Source organism: Cryptomeria japonica, chromosome 6, assembly GCF_030272615.1.
Source record: "Cryptomeria japonica chromosome 6, Sugi_1.0, whole genome shotgun sequence".
NCBI lineage: Eukaryota > Viridiplantae > Streptophyta > Pinopsida > Cupressales > Cupressaceae > Cryptomeria > Cryptomeria japonica.
Window position 1 is genome coordinate 461,130,605 of NC_081410.1, and position 25,374 is coordinate 461,155,978.

Below are 25,374 nucleotides of genomic sequence, written 5' to 3' on the forward strand. Positions count from 1 at the left end.
AACCAGCCTCTGTATTAATTCCACAGTCCATGTACAATAAGTGCTTATAACATTACATCTGACACGACTGACATGATCCTACTTCGAAGAAAAGGTACACAATATATAATACCCAAAGGGGTGCGACACAACCGTCACGACTCCAACTACCTACCCGTCAGCTAACTAACTGACCGCCGTAACTCATTATTACCGACGACAACATAAACATAATATAACAACATAACATAATGATTATTCCGGTCAACACCATGAACACTCCATCAATCACTAGATGCAGGTATTTTCTATTATTTGTTGATGATTTCAGCAGACGCATGTGGGTTTATTTTCTTAAGCAGAAATCGGAGGTGTTCACCATGTTTCAGATGTTTAAGGCATTAGTGGAAAAAGAGTCTAGTTGTCAGATGGTCACTCTTCAATCCAACAATGGAGGGGAATTTTGTTCTACAGAGTTCACCAACTTTTGTGCATCACATGGCATTAAGCATCAGCTTACCACACCTTACACCCCACAACAAAATGGTGTCGTTGAGTGCAGGAACCGTACAGTCACTGAGATGGCTTGGTCTATGTTGGAGCATAGAAATGTTCCAAAACACTTTTGGGCGGAAGCGGTCTTCACTGCAGTCTACCTTCTAAACCGGCCTCCCACAAAGGCCGTTAAGAAGATGACTCCAGAGGAAGCTTGGTCTGGCAGGAAGCCCAAAATCAATCATTTGAAAGTTTTTGGCTCTACAGCTTATGTTTGGATTCCAGATGCCACGCGCACCAAACTCGATCCAAAGAGTCAGAAATTGATGTTCATCAGCTACAGTAACAACCACAAGGCATATCGGCTGGTTGATATAGACACTAATCACCTCATATTCAGTCGAGATGTAGTATTTGATGACGAAAGAGGGCCTTTTTAGCCTTCCTCTCCTGATTTGAGCACTGAGGATCACCCTCCAAAGGTTGTAAGTATGGGTGTTCGTCTTCCCTTAGCTCCACCTGATGGGAGGGATTTAGTTGACTCTGAAGTTGTGGGTCTCCCAGGCATGACATTGCACCCCCTAACTTTCCTCGGGATCTTCTCGATCCACATCTAGAGGAGCTTGCTCCAGATATTCCAAGCACTCTTCATTCTGCAGCAGATGTTGGTAATTCTACTCTTCGGCCTAAGTGGTGGGCCAAGACCATTGGTGATCTTCATGATGATGAGCTCATTGAGGGTAGATCAGTTAGAGGTAAGAGCAAGCAACACAGTTAATTTTGCTCTTATGGCCAACATTCAAGTATTTATGAGCCTCAAACATATACAGATGCTAAAGGTGTACGTGAATGGGAAAAGGCTATGGCAGCAGAGCAACATAGTCTTCTGAAAAACAACACTTGGGTATTGTCCGATCTTCCTCCAGGAAAGAAGCCCATTGGCTGCAAATGGGTGTTTAAAGTCAAGTATAAAGCTGATGGAAGTCTTGATAAGTACAAGGCTCGGTTGGTGGCAAAAGGGTTTTCACAGAAGGAGGGCATCGACTATGAGAAGACATTTGCTCCCACAACCAAGATGAGTACCATTAGGCTTGTCCTCGCTCTCTCAGCTCAATTTGGATGTAAAGTCCATCAAATGGACGTCAAGAGTGCCTTTCTCAATGGTGATTTGCAGGAAGAAGTCTACATGACGCAACCTCCAGGTTTCAAGGTTGCCGGTAAGGAACACCAAGTATGTAGACTAGTCAAAGCACTCTATGGCCTCAAACAGGCTCCTCCTACATGGTACATCAAAATTGATAAGTACTTGACTGATCAAGGCTTTCAGAGGAGTCCTTCAGATCCCAATTTGTATGTCAAACATACTAGTGATGATATTCTATTTCTAGTAGTCTATGTTGATGATCTCATCATTACTAGCAATGCAGCTCATCTGATCATGCAGGTCAAACAGAATTTGTGTCAGCATTTTGATATGACAGATTTGGGACTTCTCCATTATTGTCTCGGTGTAGAGGTTTGGCAGACTAATAGCCACATATTCATTTCTCAGTCAAAGTATGCCAAGAGCCTACTAGATAAGTTTCGAATGCAAGATTGTAAACTTGCATCTACACCTATGGAGATAGGGCTCAAATTATCAGCCAAATCAGATTCACCTGTAGTGGATGAGTCTTCATTCAAGCAACTAGTGCGCAGCCTCATCTATCTCACCGCCACTAGACCTGACATCAGTTATGTTGTGAGCTATATTTATCGCTTCATGTCAGCCCCAAAAGTTGAACATTGGGTTGCAGCGAAGCGTGTGCTTAGATATGTGAAGGGCACTCCTGATTTTGGCATTCTATACAGCAGAAGCAAAGATCCTAAGCTGGTTGGTTTCACAGACTCAGATTGGGCAGGTTGTGTTGATGACAGAAAATCAACTTCTGGGTATGTTTTCAGCTTGGGTACAAGTGCAGTCACATGGACCAGCAAGAAGCAATAGGCGATAGCTCTTTCCTCAACCGAAGTGTTGATGTGTTTTTTATGCACAAAACATTTCAGAATAAAGCACCAAGGTAATTTACCCTCTCTTGAACAAAATCACCTCAGATGCTAAGAATGAGATCAACTAATGTGATTCCAAGGTTTCTACATGTCAGGTCTTGACGAGTGGGTAAGTTCAGTGGTTGATGTGAATTGTTGTGTTTCACTTTGGGGACTTACGCAAATATTTGGATTATCATGAATGGATTTAGTGGAATCAAACCAGGCAAGGTCTCACAATCAAGTATTGACACAAGCTTAGTGCAATCATCTAAGGTATACTTAATGATTTTCAGACTATTACCATCAAATGTAGACACCATCCAAGTTGATGCTTGTCAACGGACGCATAATAGTTGAAGTTATGCTTACTCAAACTCCAGTTGACCACACAAGGCGCACTTACCAGCGGCAAGAGGCTAGTGGTATGTATTAAGGATTCCACACAAATGAATTCAACAAATCTTTCACTCAATCTAACATACATGAAAATAAATTCTAATCTAACTTGGAGGAATTGAGAACTATGAATGCAAATACAACACTTGAAGAGCAAAATCACCAACAATTGAACAATGATTAGGATTCAAATAGTTGTAGCATATACCAACAATTCTACAAAAACTCTCCCTTACAAATGAGAAACAAAGGGGCATATATAGAGTCTCTTACAAAAATGGATGGCCCAGATTGATCTAAGATCAACGGCCGAGATCATGCCAACAAAACCCTAAAATTGCCCTAATTAGGGTTACATCAAAAATGGCGCCACCAACATATGGCCCAATGAAAAGATACCTAGTCATCATATAGGGAATCTTCTAGAAGATTCCTTCCTGCATCTCTCTCTCTCCTAGCATACTCCAAGAATCTAGCTAATACTGAATCTAACTCCTCCATGGAAATGCTAGGCAAGGTATCCGGCTATAAATCAATCACATCCAATGAATCCGAGCAAGCATTCAAAGTGTTCTCCCATTCAGGCATGAGCTTCTGCGAATTATGAACATGAATCAACCAAGAGACCAAGTCATCAATCTGACTCTTCTTCAAAGAGTCCAACTGGCAAAAATACATGAATTTCATCTTGTCTCTTAATTCGGCTAAGTGTAAACCACTAGCATCACTAACATCAACACCCAATAATTCCTCAATCGAGGCAAGGATTTTCATCTAAATGTCCTGAATTAATCCTTCCATCTCCATACAACTCGATTGGGCGTTCTCATAAGTTGATTTCTTCAAGGCTAATGCACAATACCAGCCATGGAAATTATATATGTCTCCACTGTGCACAATGTTCTCGCTGACCAAGGTGGAATTAGGAACCTTCTTCAATGCCAGGAGGCGTGGAATAGTCTTCTCTTGGATAGGCCGGAATTCTTCCCAAACTCCCTCCAAATACTGGATTCTAAATGCAAGCATTGTTGTCTTATCATATGCTTGAACAAACTAAGTAAGGAAATCATCTGCCTGCTTTCTTGTGCTCTCAATCCACTTTTCCACCTTTGAGTGTGTACCTCTCACTACCTCGCAGTGTGAATGTATTCCATGCTCAACTGCAATAGGGGAAATAAGGGTGGGATCTCCACGCCTTGTCCCTGCAATATACTCTCTGAGTTTAATATTTTCTTCTCTGTATCTTTCATTCTCCGCAATCGCTGTGTCTAACTTTGCATTGATTGCTTGGAGGTTGTCACCAATCTCCTGGAATTCCTGCCCTACGAATGGATGACCAAGGGCAACTGAAATGATCTGGAAATCCATGGGAGTAGCAATGTCCGCTGTCACGCCGGCTCTAGGAACAGCAATCTGCGCAATCCGCATTCCTGTCTCATCTCTAGCTATGTGCGACAAAATATCTGCTCTCTTGGGCTCCTTCTTCTTAGCACTCCTAGCTAGGTAGTCATCAATATCATCAATAGACTGTACCTCTATCATTTGTTTATTTTTCTCCATGCTTCTCCTCAGCCATTCAGGAATAGCGGCCATTTCCATACCATCATCGAGACATATTTCTCGATCAAGTCCTTTCAATGCCGAGATAACATCCTCATTGTCATCGGGATTATCTTTAGTCCAATCATATACTTCATTTCCCAAGCTAACTTCCAAAAGGACAGTAGGGGATTCCAGCTGATCATTATTCTCATCAGGAGGTGCAGATGTCGCTGTGGCATGGAATTCCTAAATATTCTCTAGTAATATCACTGTATTGGAACACTGCTGAGTCTCCTTATTCTGTTTTGTTACTTCAATCACTTCGATTGATGAGACACTGGGAGGGGGTGAAGGAAGGATAAGTGGAGGAATGATAGTCTTTTGTTTCTTCTTCACATCCTCAATCTTCTTCCCTCTGGCCTTGACTTCTCCAGACATGTTATTCCTTCTCTTGGGAGCTTGACTCTCTTCGTCTGCATGAATCCTGACATCACTGACAGTCCTCTGATCATCCTCGGAAGTAGACTCTTCCGGCTTCATCCTTTCATAAGTGAAGGGAACACCCATGTCAACTAATTTGTTCATCTACATATCTACCCATGTGCGGGAGAAATTCAAGACCTCTCTCATCAATACATTCAGGTCAGTCTCTTCTGACCCTAACCAATTTGGCAATAGGATTGCCTTCTTCATTTCATTCTCATAATGTGGGTGTGTATGATCTCTATCATCTAATACCTGATCAGGAATGAGGAAAAGTCCACACTTCCTCATGAAATCCACTGACATTCTGGACCACATTCTTCTCTTCACTGCTTGCTCGTCCATCAGGTTAGCCCAATAATCTTCTATGTCAATATTATGAGTGAACTTCTCTCCCCTAATCCTTCCGACCTTCTTGTCTGGGTCGAATCTTTCTCTTTTCTTATAGGTAGCAAATCTGTAGAATGCAAGCTCCTCACCTGCAGTGTTGGCAGCTATGGCGGATTGGCAAACCTCTGACGTCTTCCCAACTGAAATAGGGAATGTCATCCATGTCCTGTGCTTCTCTCTCTGGATAACATCGAACTCTAGAAGCTGTCTTACCACTTCCAACAATATCATTCTGTCGGTTGGATACCTAGGAAGTCTGTAGGGTTCAGATTGAAACCCATGAATCCTGAGGTATGTGAAAGTGGGGAATTGTATATACCACGATCCATATTTCTCTATTAACTCAATTGCCTCCTTGGACAATCTTCTGTGGATTCCGCCCTGTAGCATCCGTGTGATGTACATAGTGAATGCATCATTCACTCTCTTATAGTCTTCAATTCTGTGCATACTCAGTTTGGGGTAGCATTCATAACTCTTAAATTGTCCTTGTCCATTCCCGACTTTACCCTTGCATATTAATCCTCTATATGAAACAAATCGTGCAAGCAGGTACACCAGGTAGGAAGTCATGGCGAATGACTTGGACCGCTCTACATTCCTCAACTGGAAATCCAGATTGTCGCTTATGATCTTGGACCAATTCACTAGTGTTCCTCTAAGACAATCCTGGATGAAGTAGAACATCCATCCCTGAAATATTGCTCCCTATGGCATTCCCATCACTCTGTTGAGTAGGAATATCAAATCACTATATTCCTCCTTAAAATCTATGCACATAAGTGTCTTGGGAGCCTTGGAATGATGATTCCTAGGTTCAATCATCCACTCTTTATTAATTAAATTATTGCATACACCCATCTTCTTCGTGTATTTGTTTGCATAATCCTCCTTGGTCACATCCTTCATGTCTGTTCCGCGTGGAATTCCAAACACCTCAGCAAGGTAGGCGATGACAACGCCCTTGGGACTCTTAATCATTCTTGTGAGCAGATCGTAACATCGTGCACACTCCAGGATCAACTCACTGCACTATATGGATTGTGGAAACCCAGCGGCATGGAAAATGCCACTCTTCATAATATTCGCATATGCTGGAGAAGGAACCTGATCTCTGGATCCGAACATCCGATGCTGCATCTGGTCGAAGTCCAGGAAATGCATGTTGGTATCAGTGATCTTCCATCTGGATGAAATCTTAAACTCTGGATAAAATCCAATCTTCAGCAGCTCTTTCCTTTCCTTGTATCCTAATTTTGACATCGCACCTATACAAAGCTGGAAGTTAGTCTTAGGATAAAAATAAATACTTGTAATAAAATTTCTGACTTTCTAGAGATTTAGCTAGTTTAGAGCATGGAGTCAGGAAAATAATCCATACACTTGGTAAATTTTAGCAATTACGTTCAAAGTGTGATAACACTAAGGCATGGAAGCCTTCCATAAAATTCATTTATATCTCCTTATGCTTAGAAAATATGCAAGCCAAAAATGCAAAGGAGTATACCGGATAAGTGGTGACTAAGGAAAAGTGTGAAAGGTTGTGTTTTCACACAATGAATGTCTGAAGACACCTTCCGCAGTCAACAATGGAGGTCAAAATTCTGAAGACAACCTAAAAAATCAGACTTTCAAAAACATGTTGTAATCTTCAAAATGTGCATAAAATCAATAAAAATTAGTTTTATTGATGAAAACAATCATTTTCTGGAATGTAAGTATGGCTGGTAAAATTTAGTTTTCTAAGGACAAGTCTGAAAATCGAATACTTCAAACTTACCAGCACCTTGCAAAGTGGTTTAAATCCCTGAAAATGATGAAAAATTGCTAAAGAAACAGCCCCAAGCAAATTCGCCAAAGTTGGTTAGGTGGCTGGAAATGAAAATTTATGAGGACAAGCGCCTAACAATGGAGTTTCAGACCTGCAACAGCGATAAAATGGTCTGAAAAATGCACAGAAAACTCCATAAAACACCTCCGAATGCTAAATGTTTAAGTTGAAATTGGCTGGGCAATAAAAACTTAAGTCTGAAAATTAATGGCAGCCATTAATGGAGGTCAAAATCTGAAGCGAACCTCAGATTTAAAGCGAATCAGCAAGCTGGAAGTGATGGCAGCCACCAAACATGTATGAAAATCATCAAAATATGGCACCAAAACACCTCCCAAGCAAAATCGAATTTCTCCCAAGTCTAGCGCCAAAATGTAATTCTGAAAATTGATGTCAATGGCAGCCTTGATCTGCAACAATGAAGGATGGCAGCAATTTGGAAAAATCGCCCAAGTTGGGGTTGGATACCCCAAACACAAAAAATCGCCTTCCTTAGCAAAAACCAAAATTTTCAAAATTCTAAAAATTGTTGTTAATGGCAACAATCTGCAACAATGAAGGTCTGAACAGCAGCAAAAATGGTGGAGGAAAAATCGCCCAAGTCTCCAATCATGAATTTGCCAACTTTTACCAAAAATCGCTAAATTTGGAAAAAATCGCCAAACTTAGCAAAATCGAAAATCTGAAACTAGTCTTTAATGGTAGCCAAGGGGAATAGATCAGCAAGCTGGAAAAAATGGAGGAAAATAAATCCTCAATCCCACACTTCACAAAAACGCCTTGCTAAAAAATTCGCCCAACTTGGAGAAAAATCGCTTTCATGGAGACACATGGCAGAAATAATAATAAAATAATGTTGAAGTTCTTCTCATATACTTGCTTTCACCTCCAACTTTCACCACACAAGCAATGTGGGATAAAAAACACTTGTATAAATACTTGCTTGGTGAAACCCTAACTTGCTTCTAGAAGGTTCAAACATTTAATAATTATAACAAGTTATTAAATTTGCTTTTAAATTTTAAATAATCATTTAATAATTATTTAAAAGCAATCAAAATGGGGCTTATTTATTAAAATATTGCAAATTTAAATCCAAAAGAAAGCCTCCAAGGGAAAATCGATATCAGTTGGAATTGAAAAATCCCTTTTAAAATCACTTAAGTGTCAAAATTTGCCCCATAGGGGAAATTCGACCCATGCTTGGACAAAAATCCATGCTCAACTTCATCAAAATGCACATAAAAAACCTCCCAGGGGAAATTCGATGTGAGTTTGAACAAAAATCTAGACAAGAATGCACTCATTTTGCAAAAATCACCCCCCAAGGGAAATTCGATGGGTGTCTGGACAAAAATCCACACTCAAAACTCACTTAACTTGAAAAAATACCTCCCTGGTGGAAATTCCACCTTAGTCTGGATAAAAATCCAGACTCAAAACTCTTCATAATACTCCCAGTGGAAAATCGATCCCTGTCTGAATAAAAATCCGAACAAAAAAATCCTTACAAAAATGCTCAGGGGAAAATCGACCTTTGTCTGGATAAAAATCCAGACAAAAATCCTTACTTAGTTGTCACAAAAATCCTGGTGGAAAAACGACCCAGGCATGGAATTATCCTTGCATTCCAGTCCGCACTCCCGGTGGAAAATCGACCTCAGTCTGGATAAATCCTGACACTTAGCCAAATTTTAACACTTCCAGGTGAAATTTGATCCAGGTGTGGATAAACAGTGGGGGAAATTAGTGCCCAGTATGGATTCCAGGGGAAACCCATGTGTAGTATGGATTTTGAGTGGGGGAATGGGTTGGGTAGTCTGAAATGTGAGGGGAAAATCACCTCTAGCATGGATTTTGACCCTTTAACCCTTGGAATAAAGATTTCCCTTAGGATTTTATCATTTTAACCAATCAAAATCACTCAGCGACTTTAAATTTGACTGGACTTATACTAATTTTCCAAAAATATGAGCGAAACGCTAGGAAAATATTGGAATAAAGTGCGAAACCAACTTAAATATTACCTTAGGAGCGAGAAAACAACTCCAAAAGGTCTGTGAATATCTTGGCACTTTAGAATCACTAATGCGCGTGTTTAAAAACACGTTAACGTTCAATAGGTCTAGCACTTAGCAAAACTTAGGATCATTAAAAATATCATCTCTTGCAACTTGATCCTAACACTTCAAAAACCCTAGATGGCACTAGGCATGATCAAAACTCCGAGACTTGGGCAAAGGAAACACAAAATTGCCCACTAAGCAGCCAAAACCCTAACCTAACAACGCAAGAAGCTGGCAAAGAGGGGGTCCCCGTTAGCAATGGGGCGATGTGTGAAAAGGTCACAACACGAAGCAAAGTATCGGGGAAATGTTAAGGCAGCATGTGAGGCAATTTGGCTACGTCGGATGCTTGCAGACATGCAAATGTCTCAACTAGGACCTACTCCCTTGTTTTGTGATAATCAAGGGTTTCTAAAATTAGCCAAAAATCCAGTCTTCCATGAGCGGACAAAGCATGTGGAGCTTCATTGTCATTTCATCCGCCAGCATGTTGAAGATGGATCAGTGATACTACAGTACATTCCTACAGAAGATCAGACTGCAAATATCCTCACCAAGTCCTTGAGCCCAGCAAAGTTTCTCAAATTTAGAGGGCAGCTTGGTGTGATAGATAGCATGACCATTAAGGGAGGGTATTAGAATATTTAATCTAAGTTACCGGTTCCAGTTCGGATTCGGGTACAGATTCGCGGATTCGACAAAAAAAAAAAAAAAAAATTTGGGGTACGGGTACGGGTTCGTCCATACATATATAGATATTTTTTAATTTTTTTTTAATATATATATATATATGTTCAAACTTCAAACATCAAAATTATATATGTTTACAATTCAAACATACAAATATTAAGATTAAAAAAATTGTTTTTTAATTGCTTTTATTTGTTTTCTAACCCGTGGGCCCCGTTTTTGGGAACCCACAGGCTTGGGTTCACCCGGGTCCTCCTGGATTCAACCTGGGTCCCACCCGAGTCCTGCCCAGGCGGCTGGGTTCCCTGTGGGTCCTGCCAAGTCGAACCAAGCTCGGACTAGGACTGGGCACGGACCAGGACCAGGACCCAGCCATTTTTGGCAAGAACCGGTAACTGAGTATTTAATTATATTTTAGTCACCTATATTTAGTTCCTTGTTTAATGGTCATTTAGCTTTTTAGTTAATTAGCTTTTAAGCTTTATTTAACATTTAGCTTTTTCTTTTTAGTTAATTAGCTTTTAAGCTTTATTTAACATTTAGCTTTTTCTTTTTAGTTAATTAGCTTTTAAGCTTAATTTAGCTTTCACGCTTAATTTAGCGTTTAGCTCTTTAATCTTTTACTTTAACGTTATGTTCTAATTATAGAACATCGTCTTGTAACCTCTATATATATACGTGTGTATATCGTTCAATGTAATCATCCGATTATTGAATCATTCATTCAATTTATTTTTCAGTTTTGACTTTTGATGGCAAGTGATTTTAACCTTCTGCAAGGAAGATGAACAGGTAAGATAGTCAGTTCCACTGTCTTTGAAATAACACTAGGGTTTCTTTTACATTGTCACATTGTTAGGTTAGGGCTTTTGCTCTCAAGATAACTCAGAACAGCGTATTTCAGTGAATGACAATGAGCATAATTGAAACATAAATTCCCAAATTATACTCAGTGAATGAAATAGTGAAATCATATAATATTAATTGCAGATTTCTGATATAAAGTTCAGACCCAAACTTCAGGTTGACTGTCCGGCAGGGTTAATACAATGGAAATGGCCTGATTACAATATTCTAGAGTTCTTTTGAGTACACAAACCTCAAATAACATATGTTATGGCAGTCCTGGCATGAAAGACCTCTCTAGAGGCGAATCAGCTACAGGTGGCAGCACCCAAGGTTGGTGGTTAATTGATTGCTTTTGATGGCGCCTGGAATAAATTTCTTCTCAGCCATCACTGGATGACCTAATGTCTATGATGCTGCAATTCCTGCATAAACCCTTCCAGCACGAGAGAATATCCTCCAAACAGTAGTGTTCTGCTGCCTAATATCTCCCAGCAAGTTGAAAACCCTCCAATCTGCAGATTTGAGGTTGATGAAGCTTGTAGATGGATTCGATTGCCTGTATAAATTCAGCTTTAGGTTCCAATGACAGACTTCGCTGAAAACTAAAACAGCTATGCTCAGGCAGGGTTTGTATCCTACCTGGAGCCTTCTCCAACTGAGGTTACCGTCCCAGTTGAGAAACAAATCTGCACTTGCAAATTTGGACAATGTATGAACTGATCCCCCAAATGAGGTGATTGCCCTTGCTTTTAGACCCAGTCAACAGCACCAAAACTCAAAACATGTCAGAGAAACAAAAAAAATGCTTTTGCAAGTAGGCTGGCCAAGCAACAATTATTATTTAAATTAATATTAAATTACCTAAATTAGCACCCAAAAAAGGTTGGTTTGGCCCAGACTTAAATAGAAAAGGTTATATAGAACTGTTACTGTTTAAAAACACGTTTTAACATTAGGTGGGTCAGCCCAGCTAGGGCAGGGTTATGACAATCCTCCCTTCCCTGAGTTGCTTGCTCTCAAGCAACCTCAAGCTCATATGTTTAAAAATATCCACTCCTTCCCAAGTAGCATCGTCAAGTGACAAGTTCTTCCCTTTCACTAGATATTCAAGAATGGTTTTATTCCTCAACTTCTTTTCTCTCACTTTGATGATAGCTTCTGGTTCTAGAATCAACTTCCCCTCATCATCAAGTGGTGGCAGCTCTAATGAAGGGGTGACCTACTGTCATATTCCCGTGTAGACAGCAGGCAATGATTAGAAACATTAAACAATAGATGTACATAAATATATATTTTTTCAATACATAAATTATTTTTACTGCTTAAAATACATTTTATCTTAACTAGTGGGAGTGATGAAAGGACGTGTCCATTCCCAAGCCACCTCCGGAATAGATGCCATGTTTCAAGGGAAATCGCGTGGTTTCAAAGAGGTATAAACCCGCACCCCAAGGAAACATGGGAGAGGAGGTGACAAGGAGAGAAGGGCAAGGAGAAGCATCCAACAGGTAACTTCGTTACTCAGTAATAATATTAATTTCAGTTTTCATAATTTATGATGCCTAGACAACCATGAGGACTGCCTTGGGAATGCATTAGTCAGAAGACGATGTGAAAGGGCTAGTCGCTGGTTCTTCCCAGTGATGAAAAACCAACACCTAGTAAGCATCCCTCCCCATCGCCAGCAAGCTGGTATGTCCCCAGGCAATCCGCTTAAATGTCGAAATGATGAAGTATGTCTTTGTGCAAGTTGTATTTAATCTGCTTTCATTCCTCATATAACAATAATGAATATAATTTAACTAGTGGCCCAGATTAATTGCTAAATCGGTTCCATGCCTAAAAATGTCTTGCCAAATGAACTAAGCACATCTATAATGTACAAAAGGGTAAAATGAACTTAATCTTCACGCTAGATAGGTAACCTGCAATATCAAGTTTAGTATGTTGCATTAAAATACACTTTAGTGATAGATAGAAGAATAAAAATAATTCATTCATTCTCAGACACAACTAATAAGTAAAGAAAAGGAATACTAATTAATGATAGTCATGTTTCTGCAACTAGGCACAAATATAATAAATTAATCCCTACAAATTTATATATAATGGATAAATGTTAACCAAGTAATATAGTCATGAATCTATGTTTTCTGTAGACATTTATTATCTTCCTGATATCCTTTGTTTGTTAGTACATTCAACATTAATGAGTGCAAGGCAGGGGTATGTTGGGCCCATCCTCAAGTGGCCCTATTAGCCCTAAGAGACGGGAAGGGTCTGGATGGGTAGCCCAGCCAACCTGGAAAGTCCTCAAAATCTAGAATGGGTCGTGTATGTATTTTGTGTTGCAATAATTATGCTACTAATCTAATATTACTGCTAACATATAAAATGAAATATCTAAATGTTGCAGGAAACCGTAAATCCTTTTGTGGCCCTAAATCCAACCTTCGGTGGATAGATCAGGCCCTAATTATCAGGAAGGCGAGGCAGGTACAGCAAAGATTCATTACACCTACTGTCCAAGGTCCTTCTTCAAGCAAGAAACATGGAAAATTTTGTGAATTTTGCTGTTCTTGGGATGTGCCAGCTTGTATGCAACCTCACCAATCTTCCTTATGACCTTGTATGGCCCATAAAATTGAAGCTTCAACTTCTCAGCACCGCTTCCTTTGAGAGAAGACTTTAAGGCTGCAATCTCAAAAACACCATGTCCCTTACCTCAAAAACCCTCTCTGTTCGGTGGCGATCAACATAAAACTTTTGTTGGTTTTGGGACTGCTGTAAATTTTCTTTAAGTGCTTTCACAATATCTAAGCTTTGTTGAAGAAAAACTTTAGCACCTGGTAATTTTACTGTCTAGAAGGATCAAATCCATGAATGAATTCGCATCATACCCTTAAAGTGCCTTGAAGAGGTCATACCTATGGACATGTGGTAAGTGGAATTGTAGCAATACACTCCAAGGTGCAGCCATTTTGTAACATGCGACAACCTATGCAAATTTGAAAAAACAACTTTTACATCTTTGTAGCAGAAAAGGAGGGAAAAACTACCATTTTTTTTTTGAACATCAAATAACTGAAAGGAAACTCGTTCTTAACTGAAATCTTGAATTAAACATAGATCTATGCTATGAGCGAAGCGAAAATAGTAGATATGAATGTAACTTTAACATTTCAATTTAAATGAAAAGAGAGGTTTAGAAAATACATTTTTCCAGATGCCACAATTCTGATCTTTCATAACTTTATCACTAGACCAATGAGGGGGGAAAGTATCATCAGGGCGCTTTTCCGCCCGACCACAGACTTACTAATCCCCCGTGCCATTCCGATTGGATTGGCCTAGCCCTTCGCATGGAAGTAACGGAAGTCTAACTCATGCCATCTGAACTGGTGGATAATCCTACACAGATCCCTAGTCGGTCATACACCATAGGCTACTCCTAACTAGCATGACCTCTGAGTGGGTTGGGTATCTGGATTAACAAACTGGTTGACACTATTTCAAGAAGTTATTGTTCATAACCTTACTCGGTCGAATTTAAATTCCCAAAGGTGTTCAAGTCATTATGTTTGTCTCTATGCTAACTGCATTCTGACTCTATAAGGCTCATTGGTTGTCATACATGTTTGGACCCAAATTTCTCATGTTGGTCAGCAACTCGAGATGACATACTCTTATAATGTAATCCTTCTTTGACAGAACCCTAGATTAATTTAATACGGAGTTCATACTTGTGCCCTTGAGCTAGTAACCTACTCTCTCATGAGTACAAGGACAAATTCAAACTGAAAGAACATGTAGAATTCACCGTCCTTTTAATGAACCAATGTTCTGTACAAATTTACCAGTCTTAAGTACCACAGTTGAATAGTTCATATTTCACACAATCTCAATGCTGCTTACACAAGAGAAGTAGCCCATACTTGACCTTTATTAACCGGTATCTACCATTAAGTTACAAATGATTAACATATGATACCCTTTTTCATACATGAATATTACACGAAATATCGATCAGTCAATAGTTCTCCATAGTCTGGCATGTTTGATTGTATCAGCCAGTGCTCTACCTCATCCTGAGGTTAAAGGCCTTATTTTATTTTAGATGTAAATTGTTCCCTTCTAGTTTTATTGTAGCATGGCTTAAACCGATTAACTTACCTTAGTGTGGAAAAGATGAGATACATAACAGGCTGTTATCTTCCTCTTCAGCATTAGTTTTCTATGTTTTGTATGTATTATGAGCGTTCGTGCTACTACTGTACCATCCAGTAAAACAATATATTTTTGTATGAATGCCAAACTGCATTAGGAAGCAATAAAGCTATGTATTTCCATACACATGACTATTTGCATTAAGAAGCGCTATAAGCTCCCTTATCCCTCACATCTTTTCGCACTACGGTAAGATTACTAAATGTCTAAGTGTACCTATAGTAATTATTATGCCCAACTGCATTAATGAGTACTGGAATACTTATCTTGCTTGTCGTTTCTTCCAAACTGAAGATAAATTAACCATCTTGTCAGATGCTCTAGTATGAGCACCTCCTTGACCCAAAGGTTTTCAAATAGCTGAGATCACACTTAAGTGTGAAATCATAGTTACACCCTTCTCGACTGTAATTTAAGGTTCTAGGGCATAGGTTTAGAAACAAGTGAGTTTTAACTTATAGTTGACCACATCTGTACTCACATAGAGACTCTTGGTCACACAATAGTTCTACATGATTTTTGTTATCAGCACTAATTCTCATCAGAGGTTTTTTATTTATCTTTCCTATAAATCATTGCATAAGGTATTAGAAAACGTAACTCTTTCCCCTAGATTAGGAAAGGTAAAATGGCATAAGAGCCGCTAGCTACCCATATAATCTTTAAGTTTTGATTGAACATCATGCATGACATGTCTCTGCTGTCATTGCAATGTATATATATTTTTAATTGAAATGCTAAATGCATATTGGGTACTGTTGTTCTACCCTTACACAATTTCTTTCCTAATCTAGGGTTTTAGTTTTCATTAACATACTAGTGAAGGTTAATCTCAGTTTGGACAATCAGCCTCACTCTGTAATATTTTCAGCTTTGGTTATTTCTGAGACAACTTTTAAACAATAAGGTGAATTCTTCATAATATGATTCTTTTGGTATCCATACCCTCTAATCTGAGTGGTATTATTCTGCCAATCTTTAACCAGTTATACTCTCCAAAATTTTCGGGTTATAACCCTCACCCACATGCATATATATGTATATGTATATTTACATCTATATACAAGCGCTTGTTTCAGATAGACAAACATTTTAGCCTATGTTTCACATTCCAATTTAAGGAACTATCCTAGCCATACTATTACTTCTCAGTGTACATTTAATTAATTGCCAATTATATTGTTCTCATCTGTATACCAAAAATTGTCACAGCTGTCAATGGTTTTCTCCTAACTGTACAATTTAATACCCTGTCATTTTAATTTCCAGACAGCAAAGAAATACATGCAATCACACCTCGTATTGCCTAGTGTAGATATTCTTTTATTATCAAAAGAATACTACAACCAGACAATATGCCATATGATGTGGTAAATTCCTTACCCAACTTAAGAAAACATAAACCCAACACTTCTATTAGAAAAATTTACAGATTACATATATTTGTTTTTCTTTTTATCAGACGCTAAGAATGCTGCTGCTGCTGTTCTAAAAACCCACACATTTTTTATTTTTTCCTTCATTCCATTTATCTTCAGCATGCTTAACTTTCAGTCATGCAACATAAGGAAGATTTGTATAATTATTTACTCATTTTTCTACAATTCGAACTCAAGAAAGAAATAACGATGCAAGGTTTATAGCATGACCTGGTTAACAGAAAATGCTAAGAGTGTTGTGCCTTTCCTTTCAGTTAAGCAGCCCCCTTGTATTCTTCTATGGATGCCACAAATAGGTTGAACAAGGCGCCACTTCCAAATAATCGCCCTAATTTTTTCAAATGAGAGAACCAATAACTATTGCAGAGCCATCTTCACCAAACCAGAAAGAAGAACAAGTCGATGGAAAAGATGGTTTTTCCTCCCTCAAAATCACTATATACTTTCTATTCGGAGAACTTTCCTTTCATTTCCCCCAGTTTCATTTGCATTTCACCCTAAGAGTCACACCAGAATTGCTTGTCTTCCAGGGGAAACAACAGGTCACGCAAAAATGACCTTCTGTTCTTTCCAAAGTTTCCAGAAAAGTCTGTTTGCTAATCATTCGATTTTATTTTTATTCATTCCTACTTAGAATGAATCTAAATATAAATCAAATATATATATCGTGGTTCACACAAATTGCCCGATAAAGATATAAAAAGACATTGGATTCATATATTGGCTATTTGCACATTGGATTTATACCAAATCGATACCTTTGCCAAATGCCACTATATGTTTTAGCGGCTAAAGAATGTTTTAGAATAAACTAATTCAAACATAAAAGCCCCCTTTTTTCATACTTAGTTTTTATTTCAAAGCTATATAAGTATCATCGGCTTATGAATTAAAAATAAACTTTCTTTGTTTATCCTAAGCATTAAAACACATATATGTATACATATATATATTCCATGTATACACATCTATATGAGAACATATACGAACGTATTCTTCTTGATCTTGATTATGTCCATATATGTACTTTCGTATACATGTATTCACATACTATATATATATATATATATTGATATATTTATATACACTCTATGAGAAGGTGCCAATTGCCATTTTAATTTAATTAATAAGAATAATAATAATGGATAAATTAATAATATTAACAAACTAACTTGAAGAGCCAATCTATGACTTTAGAGTTGTGAAACCCTAAAACCCTTATCCAAACCAAATTAGGGTTACCTGACGCGACAGGCTGACGAAAAACATGGTCGATATGAGACAACCTGACTCACGGTTAGGGTTTCTAGATGGCATGAGTTCTCTTACATTTACCTCCGACCTGATGATACTTCCCCTCCCTTCTAGAAGGACGAGGAACTCTTGCACACACTTGATTAGTTCAAACAATTAGCCTAAAATCTTGTCGTAACTCTGACATTTCAAAAATATTATCAACACAAGTAAACATCTTAAATATCTTCATACTAAATATCAAAACATCAATTTAATAGTTGTAAGTCATCATTTCACTGTATTGAACACAAATACCATCTACGGCATCATCACTCAGTTATAACATTTAACACCTAGGGCACGATTAACATCGCGTAAATATCACATAAAACAACTAGGGCACAAACAACATGGCATAAAGTAGCGTAAAAACAACTAGGGCATAAATGGGATGTAACACATTTGATCCATGTTTGTTGTCCCGTATCATAGTTCCTCAAGTAATCCTTCTACCCATTTGTTCACAATGTTTGTTTTCCCATCGGTTTGAGGATGATAGTTAGTGCTAGGAGTCAACTTTGTGCCCATTAGTCAAAAAGTTCTTGCCAAAACAAGTTGATGCACCTACTGTCCCTGTCACTCACAATGTTCCTTGGCAGCCCATGCAGTCTGAGAATATCTCTAAGAACAAATCAGAAACTTGTGGATCCTTGTACTCTAAAGAAATAGCATGGAAATGAGCATATTTAGTGAGCCTATCAACCACCACATAGATACAATCCTCACCTTGTACCTTTAGAAGCCCTATAATGAAATCCATGGAGATACTCTCCCCAGTAGGTGCTGCAACAAACCAGCTAGAAAAACATACTCCATTTTGTTTTTTTGACAACTCATACACTCACTAAGATGCCTCAGCACATCACCCTTGAGCCCCTTACATGAAAAACGCTCCCTTGCAAGTACGTCTTGTAGAAACCTGGGTGACCAGCAAGTGGTGTGCCATGGCATGCCTTCAAAATTCTTTCCCTCACCTTGGATTACAAAACAAGATACACCCTATCTTTGTAGAGGATGAGCTCATCAACCACCTTGTATCTATCATCTTGCAACTTCCCATCCAAAATGTCAATAGCAATTGTATTCTTAGCATATTCAGCCATTACGGAAGGCTTCCAATCAGCAGAAATATCAGTCATATAATAGAAATAGGGTTTACTAGAGAGTACATCAGCCACCATATTATTCTTTCCCTTAACATATTTATACATGTATTACACTGATTGGACTTTTAAAATTGTCATGTCTCCTTTTGTCAAAAATTGTCAGGTCTCCTTTTGTCAAAAATTGAATTTTGGTCAATATTAACCCATTTTATTATACCTTGGGTTAATCAAGCAAGCATAAGAGGAGCAATTCATTTAATATTTACTATTATCCAAATAATTGCAATATCAAGAGAGCAATTAAATATTAAACTTAGCATTTATGGAGCTCCTAATAGGTGTTGGAATTTGTGTCCTTTGGGTTATGTAGCAAGAAGTTAAAGAAAGAAGTGACAGTTACAAATGGAAGGGTCATTGGGGCAACTCAACAATCATTTTGGGCGCCCAACTCTTGTTAAATGATTATAAATAAGGTGGTTTGGGATTGTGGACGGCATGTTGATTATTATATTTTCTCTCATATTTATAGATTTGCAGATAGCTTCTTCAATGGATGAAAACCCATTGGAGGAGAAGGCTTGTGGATGAAAACCCATGAGCTTTGGGTGATTATAGGACAAAAACCTTTTGATTGCAGAGAGCACTCTCATCCAGCGATTGCATTTGAGCTAAAGGAGAGTTCATAAGAGATTGATTAGTTCTTCTTTTCAATGTGTAGTTGTTATTCATGTGTCAATTTGGGAGTTCTTCAGGCATAATTGTGTAATTCGTTGTTACTTCAGAGTCTTGTGCAGGTATCATGTAATGTCCTCTTTTCTTAAAATAGGATTTAATAATAATAAATTAAAACATAAAATAATAAAAGATATATATAACATAATTAAAATGTAATTAAGTTAATGAAAGGTCAAAAGGCATGGAATGACGAGTTATAACTCTCTCAAACATGAAATATAAAAGGGAGAAGAGATCATTTGAAAAAAAAATGGAGGGAAGAAATGAATGGAAGCATGTGAACAAAGGAAGGATTAATGGAAGAAGAAAGGAAAGGGAAGTAGAAAAGTTGTGTCTCTTTCAAAGGGCAAAAATGATGAAGGGTGGAATTTGTGAAAAGTTGTGTCTCTTGCCAAAGGGCAGGCATGATGAAGAGATGTGACCTCTCCCTCACATGGGAAGATATAAAGGGAGGAAGGTTCATTTGAGGAAGAGATGGAAGGAGATCAATTTGGAGAATAATTTATTCTCAAAGGTAGCAATGAAGGGGTGGTGACTCAATTCTAATGAAGGGTGGTGAATCAATGCTTATGAAAGGTGGTGACCCTTTCACCAATGAAGTATAAAAGAGATCACTCCAATCATTCAAGGATCACTTATCAATCATCATTCCAATCATTCAAATCAAACAAACAATCAATCAGCAAATCATTATGTCAAATCAACAATTACTTAATCGTCACTCACCAATACCTCAAATCATCAAATCAAAGGAATTCATTCATTCAATCAATCAATCATCAAAGAGATCAGATTTGGGTATTAACAATTAAGTATACAGTAGTTCGATTCCATATGGTGGTTTTGATATGAGCTCCCTATGCATAGCAAAATGCATACTACTTATATCTGCACACTGCTGATTAATGATGCATTGCTGATTATGACTGTCTAATATGCAATAATGAATATTATTTCTAATATGGTATAATGAATATTATTTCTATCTGTTCATTGCTGATTCATATTGTGCTGTTGCTTATGATTGTTTAATATATAGATATATAGAATATGTGACATAATATAGGATGTTCTATATATATTCTGTTTTTCAACCATGGTAGGGGTAATGAGGAATTACAAGAAGAGGAATGGCGATGAGGTCATCTTCTAGGTGGTATAAGACTGAGGAGTCCCATGGGGCCAAAGGGGCACAAGAGTACTGCCTTTAGGCTTAAGAAAGGATGGACTTTCAGGGCACCCTGTTGTGGATGCTCCTCATGCTATCTATAATGGTAAATGAATGCATTAAGAATGTTCAATCATGGGAAGTAGGATAGAAGTGGCAAGATTGAGTTGAACGGTTATAGGACACTTCACTAGGTACACCACCTCATATGGATCGCAAGGGCCACATGAGGCCAAGAGGGATGGTATATCCGCTCGTGGGCCTAGGGTAGAGGATCTCTAGGGCACCCCATCAAGTCACCTTATTATAGCTGCCCTATAGTTAAATTTCCCCAATAAATTAGAAATATCTTATGATTAAGTTTATGTTCCTAACCCTAGTAGGAAAGTTACTTGGAATTGTGATTTTAGCAAGGTTGCATGGGTACGGGGGTACTCGGAGACGTTGGAGACTGGTACCGGTACCGGACGCCTATTTTTTCAAAATAGGAGACGGGGGTACTTGGAGACGCCAATTTTTTTTTAAATATAATTTAATAATTTATAGAAAATCAGAAAATATGACATTGAACTTTCAAAACAAGAATTAACATTCACTTTGAAGTTTAAGTACACAAATGTGAACTGAGTCAAATCAAAATGTCATACAAATGTCTGAAAATGGGGCTCACGTCAGTGGTTTTTGCTTCTGCCCACGCATCGCGTCAAACTTTTTGACTTTTGCACGTGTTATTTAGGGTGGAGACGGGAGGGTTCGTTGACGTGGAGTCTCCTATGTGTAGAGACGTCTCTTGACGGGTCTCCAGTACGGGAGACGCGTACCAGTCTCCGGTACGCGTTCTAGGGGGTTGGGTATGGGTACCCATGCAACACAGGATTTTAGGGCAAAAACTAGGGCATTTACAAAAAGGGACATTACATATCACAGTTGTATGCTGCTGTAATTGAGTTTGTAATCAGATCTATATGCTGGTATTTTCATTTGGAACTCAAACTATTTCATTTTGTGGTGTTTGGAGTTAAATGGGTGTACCAAATTTGTCATATTTTGTGAGTTTTGTGTAGAATATGGGTGTTGAAAGCTCAAACCAATTGCTGCTGTTGTAAATCAGATTTCAGACCTCATTATTTGCTATTAAATATCAGAAAATTCATTCCATATGATGTTATTTTCATTTGGTGAACAAACTATTCCAGTTGGGTAGTCTTGTTTGCGGATTTGTGGGAGATTATAGGAGTGTGAAGCTATAGCTTTGTTGCTGTTGTAAAATCAGATTTTCATACCTATTCATCTATTGTTCATATCAGAAAAATCAATTTAATGATGTTCTTTGGAAAGTTCATTGATTTGTTGTCCTCTCTATGCAAGACTAGTTGACTAGTTTTAGTGATTTTGGTGAAATTGGCATAATATTTGCAAATCTAATTTTTAGATCTGAAATTATTCATTAGTTTTTGGTTTAGTACATTACGAAGATTCTCAAGGTGCATTTAGTGGATAAATCTATCAAGATCAAAGTGTTCAAGAAGTGAACTGGTAAAAATCTTAATTATCTATTAACCGAAGGAAAGATTACATTTATAGAAATGAAAAATACTGTAGCTATTAATGATGTCTAACTACCTCTAACTACTAACTACTGTACACACCTAATTACAATATTGACCATTAACATTATATAGAATTATTATTCTAACACCCTCCCTTAATGGTCAATCTATCAAAAACACCAAATTGCCCCCTAAATTTTACAAATTTATCTGGGCTCAGAGACTTGGTGAGAATATCCGCAGTCTGATCCGTAGTCGAAACATACTGCAACTGAACTGATCCGTCTTCTACCAACTTGCGGATGTAATGACAATTGTCAACATACACTACTTCCAGGTGTTGTAGTTGCGGCCGTTGAAATTCTGGCTGCTTTCGAGCATTATATTTGTCGGAGATGCCATCACGTACCGCCAGGTCGAACTAGTGAAGGCACGAATTCCAAGGGATGAAAAAACAGCAGATGAAAACAAGTTTTGCAAGATGGACTCCAAGGCAGAAACTGAAACACTGGCACGGTTTTCAAGGCAAAAAATTTTCCGGAAGACCCAGAAAATCTCTCGAAAAACCCACCAAGAATCTGCAATCAAAATAAAATTCCGCCTTGAAACGGAGGGTCAAAACCCTAGGCAAAGTTGCAGAAACCCTAGGCCATTAAAAAAATAAACGTGCAGATTGCAAAAATTCGCAGACCCGAAAATATTAATGGTAGGCGCCAAAAAAAAAGACTGAGGGTTTTTTGAAAACCCTAGGCCGCGGAATACAAAGCCGCCGCCGCCGAAAAAAAATAGACCCGCAAAAAAGAAAACGCGAACGCAGAAGTGACACGACGGGCGGAGAAGAATGGCGGCCGACAGAATTAACACAAGTCGCCCGACGCCCACAAAAATCACAGAAGTTTGGCCGCCGACAGAAAAAAGACGAGGGCGCAAAACAATTCCATCGTGGAAATATTCAGGTCACGCATAAGACCGACGGCCGAAAAATCGCGAAAATCACGGGTTGAGGGCAAAAAATTCCGCCCAGGAACCACGAACACGCATGCCACATGAGGGCAGAAAATCACAAAAAAAAAAATACTGCAGAAACTCGCGAAAATTAAGGCAAGGGCATCACGATTTTTAAGGCCAAAACCCTAACACGAAACCTGCAAGAAAAATTCGCCCAAAGAAATTCGAATTTTTCTCATAAACCAAAAAGTTTCTTTCGAAATTTTTAGAGAAAAATTATTCTCTTGCAAGCTCTGATACCATGTTCAGGGAGTAAACTGGTAAAAATCTTAGTTATCTATTAACTGAAGGAAAGATTACATTTATAGAAATGAAAAATACTATAGCTATTAATGATGTCTAACTACCTCTAACTACTGACTACTGTAGACACCTAATTACAATATTGACCATTAACATTAGATAGAATTATTATTCTAACACAGAGGAGGATGGAGGTGCATTACTGTTTGAAGCTAGCTTCTCACTCAGAGATGGTACACAACTTGAGAAGCATCAGGTCTTCTTGTTTTCCCATTTTTGGATCAAGGGGTGAATCTTTTGTACTTGTCAAATGGTGTGCTTATCCCTAATCATAAGTAGAGTGGTGTGCATGTGGTCCCTAACTATATTTGTTGTGACTTCATTGCTGTTTACAGTGTATATGTCCTTGTGGAATCAACTTTTGCTGATAGGAAGCATTTGTGTCCCTATCCATGGTGGTTCATTGTTGTTGACAGTATGTTTGTCCCTTATAAGCAACTTTGATGAAGGATACTGTGTCCCCCTGTTTGGTCGAGTGATGTTTTGTACCAGTGCTCCTGCCTTTGTTCAGAGTGATGAGAAGGGAATGTTGGAAATATACAGCATCTATAATATTAATTTATCAGGTTCGTAAATAATTAAATATATAGTATATACATTAGAGATATTAGTAGGTTGAATAAATGTTAGTAATTAATAGTTGTCAGAAGCATGGAGGTTATAAAGGCTGTAACAGGAAAATGGCTTTATAAAGCAAATGCTATCATTGTATTGATTATCCTGAAAACTCCAAATGAATGAAACATGCTCTTGCATTATGGTGTAGCAATCTGCATTTTTGTCTGCCCGCCTTTTCAATTAATACGAAGAAGACTCGGTCTTTATATCCATCTATTAATGCATAAAATGAGAAAGACAAAGCTTTACAGACATTGCTGTGACAGTACAAGCATGAAAGGAGTATCTGAAAACAGTAAAAGCGTTAAATCTGTAGAATACAGTTGTGGAACAAAATATATTTGGAATTCTTAACGGTAGGGGAAGTTAGAGGTCTTCTGCAATTAACTTGATTTTCCAACTGGTATGCAAACCAGTTTAGCCTTTCTAATAATAAGCTTCCAGTAATCTGCCCTCTGAAATTTTGTACTTGTGGTTAGCATGAGAAACAGTTATTCATTGCCTTCTGCGGAGGAAATTATGGTCTCTGAATTTCATCCATTTTGTTGAATCAATTCAATTTTCATATGGAAACTTTCAAGTTTCTATGTAATAGAAGGACAAGCCCCCCTTAATACCTTTGATTACTTGTTTTTTTCTATCAAAGATAGTTTACCAAAACAGAGAGTATATTATGAGGACGAGCAGCTCCAAATAATATCAACAAGTATCACCAGTCAATTCGATTACTTGCTTTTCTGTACTTGTAATAAAGGTGAAAGAAAGATTATCCGTACCTATCATAAGTTCCAGATGCCTCTTGCAATGCATGTTTGAAAAGTTTGAAGTCAAATCTTGAAAGCTGGTCTAAAAGAGCTTGCTTCTGCGTCTCATTACCTGTTGAAAGCCCCATTAGAATATGCTCCTGTCCCAGTTCATGCAATTTCTTTTTAATGCCTGCAACTTTCTGCCGTGTTTTTCTCTTCTGCTTGATTTCCTGTTTGTTGCAACATCCACCATAGAAAAATGAAAAAAAGCTAAGAATTTTGAATATTACTTTCTTAGCAAGAACAGAAAATAAAAAGTAAAAGAAAAAACATGGTCAAGGAAATCAACCATATTAAAATTTGAATTTTTTGGTCACAATTTGAAAATAAAACTGAATGTTTCATGTCAGAAAGCATTTATTCTGA

General features: G+C 38.0%; 1 protein-coding gene across 2 annotated transcripts in view; it reads right to left on the reverse strand.

Moving 5' to 3' along the window:
- The window catches only part of LOC131051001 (uncharacterized), a 205,305-nt gene that overhangs the window by 125,676 nt on the left and 54,255 nt on the right, over window positions 1–25,374 (reverse strand). For both annotated transcript variants that reach the window (XM_059207432.1, XM_057985323.2), the window contains exon 6: window positions 24,979–25,178. In XM_059207432.1, the coding sequence (XP_059063415.1) occupies window positions 24,979–25,178 (200 nt within the window). The remainder of the gene's footprint in view (window positions 1–24,978; window positions 25,179–25,374) is intronic.